Here is a 3534-nt window from a genome sequence, read left to right on the forward strand (position 1 = left end):
CATGGCAAAGTTTGGTAGAGGATACTTAATGCTTTAATTCTGATTAAACTGTGGAAACTATTGTAGAAGTTTAAGTGAATAAACTGCATTTTTTAGTGCAGTTTTTCAACTATCCTAAAGTGTCTAAATATTGCTCAAATCCTCACCAATGTATATAAATTAGTTCAATAGTTTGCAATTAGTGTCAAATATTGCATATTAACAACATTGTTATCGTCAATCAATTTCTTAAAATATGGAGAGTATAGAAACCTTTTAAACTTTAGAATAATCTTGTTATGTTCTTTTATACTGCAGTTGATATTCTGCAATGTATTCCTGTTTCCCTTCAATGATTGAAATAAATCTCTAGACAACAGATCTAACCACCAGGAGTTCTGCGGGTCCACAATGAAGATGGTACGTTCTAAAAAAGGTGACTGAGTATTTCCCCGACCTGTTTCCTCCGAGCGAGTCCTGCAGCAGGCGGGTGAGCTTGGAGTCTCTGTAAGGCACGTGAGAGGAGCGCTTGCTTCGGTCGCCCAGAGCGCTGATTACATTCCCCAGAGCGAGCTGCAGGAATACAGAGGGGAGAGAGATGTTTAGAGGTGACGCAACACTTAGATAGGGTTTATATCTGTTGCAGTTTATTCAATGGCTGCTCTCTAGGATCATTAACCAAATACGTTTGTTTGTAAATTCCTTTTCTGTCCTCCTGTTCAATTGGTATATGTTGTTCTTTATTATTTGTTGTTTAAATGACCGATTTGACTTTCTCCATCTGGATCACAGATCTCAAAATACTGTAGAAAGTTAAATTGGGTAAATCCTGCAGTAATGGGGACAAAAAACATCCTACAAATGAATTCAAATACTAACTTTCGTTCAAGACAAATAACAATTTATTCTTATTGAAAGAGCAGGTTAAATAGTAGAGATCATATTAAAGGTTTTTCTTCAAGTTAAATATAGCACTTTTTGCTTTATATCAGGGTATATGCAGGAACCCTGAAGTCAAATGTAATCCCTTTTAAGACCTTTTTTAAGACCCTTTCCATACATTTTAAGACCTCATCGCCACTTGGAGTTCTAACCGGTTGCCTTGGCGACACACTTTACCTCACATTTACTATATACAGTATTGATTGTCCTTCCTCCTTATCTTCCAACTATTTGGACGGAGACTTGAATTTCCCCATAACGATGTTGTTTAACAACCGGCGTAAACGGACCTTCGCGCGCTATCAAGCAGCAGTCAGTGAGCGTGCAATGTCCTGTTCAGATGACGTCAAATCCAAGGGGATGCCATAAATAAACTACAAAGAATCACATTACACACATACGCAATGATTACATTCAGGCAGACTGTAGAATACAACCTCTTTGGACAATTTATATACTTATTGAAAACAAGCTACAAAATGTAATACCTTGGAAAATGCCGTTTAATACTTTTTAATAGCCTTCATTTTCACTAAATTGATTTATCAACTGTTAATACTTTTTAAGACCCCGCGGAGACCCTGGGTATGATCTTATTGTGCAGCATCTTCCTTGTTGCATTGTTGATCGACTCTTAGTGCAGCGTGGTCATTTATGAATTCAGCCACTAGATGGCAGTCAAACTCTATTATATGATTGGCTCTGACTTCTCTGCACCACTGAGATTCAATACAATACAATATGCTAAAATACATTCTGAAGTGTTTCTTGAATGTCAAATGCTTCATTTGTTTTATTCATGCAGGGACACACATTGAAGACTAGAAAGAACAAGGGAACTGACATTCAACATGACAATCAGTGAAGATGATATTTTAAAGACTATTTTATACACAGAGGAGAAGGAGGAGGAGGAGGAGGAAGAGGACCCTCACCAGGCCACAGTTGATGGAGATCGCCTCCTTGGCTCGGTCTCCCGTCGCTCCGGTTCTCTTCAGCCGCTCGGAGCCGGCCAGATCCACGAAGTGAAACTTAGCCGTCAGCGTCTCGTATTCGTCCAGCTCTGAGTTTCCATTAGAGACTCTGTTATCAGTCTCACCTTCATGCTGAGGGACACGGGGACACGGAGACACGCACGCACGCACACGCACACACACACAGACACACACACACACAATTTAAAGTACAATTTCTTTTTTATTTTGGTATTTAATTAAGAATTTTGTGGCAAAATGTATTGAATTTGAAATTATTTAATATTTAATTAATATTTAATTAATATTTAATTAATATTTAATTATACACTGACTTTGTTTACATGCAAGCACACAAATTCAGAGTAATCAGATTACGACAATTAACACAGATTGTTTTTAAACTTGAATTTGTATGTGCTTGTTGTTAATAATTTAAAGGACGTAATTGTGTATCATGTCTCTTAATATGATTTGGTCTTAATATGATTCCATTACAAGACGATACATTATCATCATTAATGATCTCCCTGCCCTCCCCTCTGGAGCACAAGAACTGTATTCGTCATATATATACTGTATATACACACACAATACAGTATATATATATATATTCCTGAGCAGCACTCACATTGTCGGAGGCACAGATGCGGACTTGGCACAGGTGGATGGTGAAGATGGCGTGAGAGCGAGAGCTCTGCACGTTCATCTGAGTGCTGGCGGTGGTGCGACACAGAGCCCCGAGCTTCAGACACTGCATCATCTGAGACAGAAAACACTTTCAATATTCACCGGCAAACTCTTTTTAGTTTACATTTGAAGTCAAGTCTTTAATACAGTCTGGTAGAAGCATTCACACTTTTCTCCTCGGCTTGTCTTGCAGGAGTTTAAGTTATAATGTATAAGAGAATAAGATCCACCACAAATGAGTGCAAGATTGTGATCCTTATTTAAATGTCCATGGTCGCCTTTCGATTAAATGTATTATTTGTGTTGACTCATTTCATATAGCTGTGGGAAAGACATCATACGTTCTCTCTGGCATTTTTAAATATAGCATCAGTGAAGGAAATAATAAAGAACCAGGAACACGTGTCTCTGTAAAGGCCTTGTGACGACAAAGAGGTTCACATTAAAGAGTGTACTCTCATTAATGAAGTCCTTAACATTAACGATGCCGGACTAGATGTTTCTTAGACCCTCGCGGTGTTACCTCGGCCTCGGAGGTCACGCTGCGGGTCGTCACTCCCACGGTGTAGATCCCTCCGCTGGCGTCCTCGTGGATCTTAATGTGAGATTTCTGTCTGGAGTCTCGAGTCGAGTCAAACAGGTCCAGAACCTCCTCGTTATAAAGCTACAGGGAGATACAAAACAAGGTTCTGATCAGACAGATAAACCACTTCAAATCTTTGTTGCCTCCTCTATTATCTCTCAATGTTTTGTGTTCATGTGTCCAGACCCAACATAAATAGATTTAAAAGCTATTAAGGTATCAATAAAATACATTCTGTAGGCAGATTCTAAGGTTTGGCGTCCTTAAAGGTCCCATGTCATGGCCATTTCTACTGATCATATTTCCATTGTTGAGGTCTATAGAATAGATTTACATTGTGCAATGTTCCAAACTCACATTGGTTGC

At 38.9% G+C, this 3534-nt stretch overlaps 1 protein-coding gene across 1 annotated transcript; it reads right to left on the bottom strand.

The window, feature by feature from the left end:
• Positions 1 to 348: 348 nt before the first annotated feature.
• LOC104963793 (kinesin-like protein KIF21A) lies at positions 349 to 3250 on the bottom strand. Its single transcript, XM_010792433.1, has 4 exons — positions 3109 to 3250; positions 2527 to 2658; positions 1857 to 2027; positions 349 to 552 (listed from the first exon to the last, which is right to left on the bottom strand). Exons 2-4 carry the CDS (start codon positions 2656 to 2658, stop codon positions 349 to 351), a joined length of 507 nt encoding a protein of 168 aa, XP_010790735.1. The 5' UTR covers positions 3109 to 3250.
• Between the last annotated feature and the right edge of the window lie 284 nt (positions 3251 to 3534).

Source organism: Notothenia coriiceps, unplaced genomic scaffold (genome assembly GCF_000735185.1).
Source record: "Notothenia coriiceps isolate Sejong01 unplaced genomic scaffold, NC01 NC01_scaffold00036401, whole genome shotgun sequence".
NCBI lineage: Eukaryota > Metazoa > Chordata > Actinopteri > Perciformes > Nototheniidae > Notothenia > Notothenia coriiceps.

Bases quoted from the DNA above. Each gene is read 5' to 3' on its own strand.
- LOC104963793 (XM_010792433.1), bottom strand. From the start codon at position 2,658: ATGATGCAGTGTCTGAAGCTCGGGGCTCTGTGTCGCACCACCGCCAGC. The intron at 2,028-2,526 runs GTGAGTGCTGCT...CGTGTCCCTCAG, and splicing joins GCATCTGTGCCTCCGACAAT to CATGAAGGTGAGACTGATAA. The intron at 553-1,856 runs GTGAGGGTCCTC...GTATTCCTGCAG, and splicing joins TCTCCATCAACTGTGGCCTG to CTCGCTCTGGGGAATGTAAT.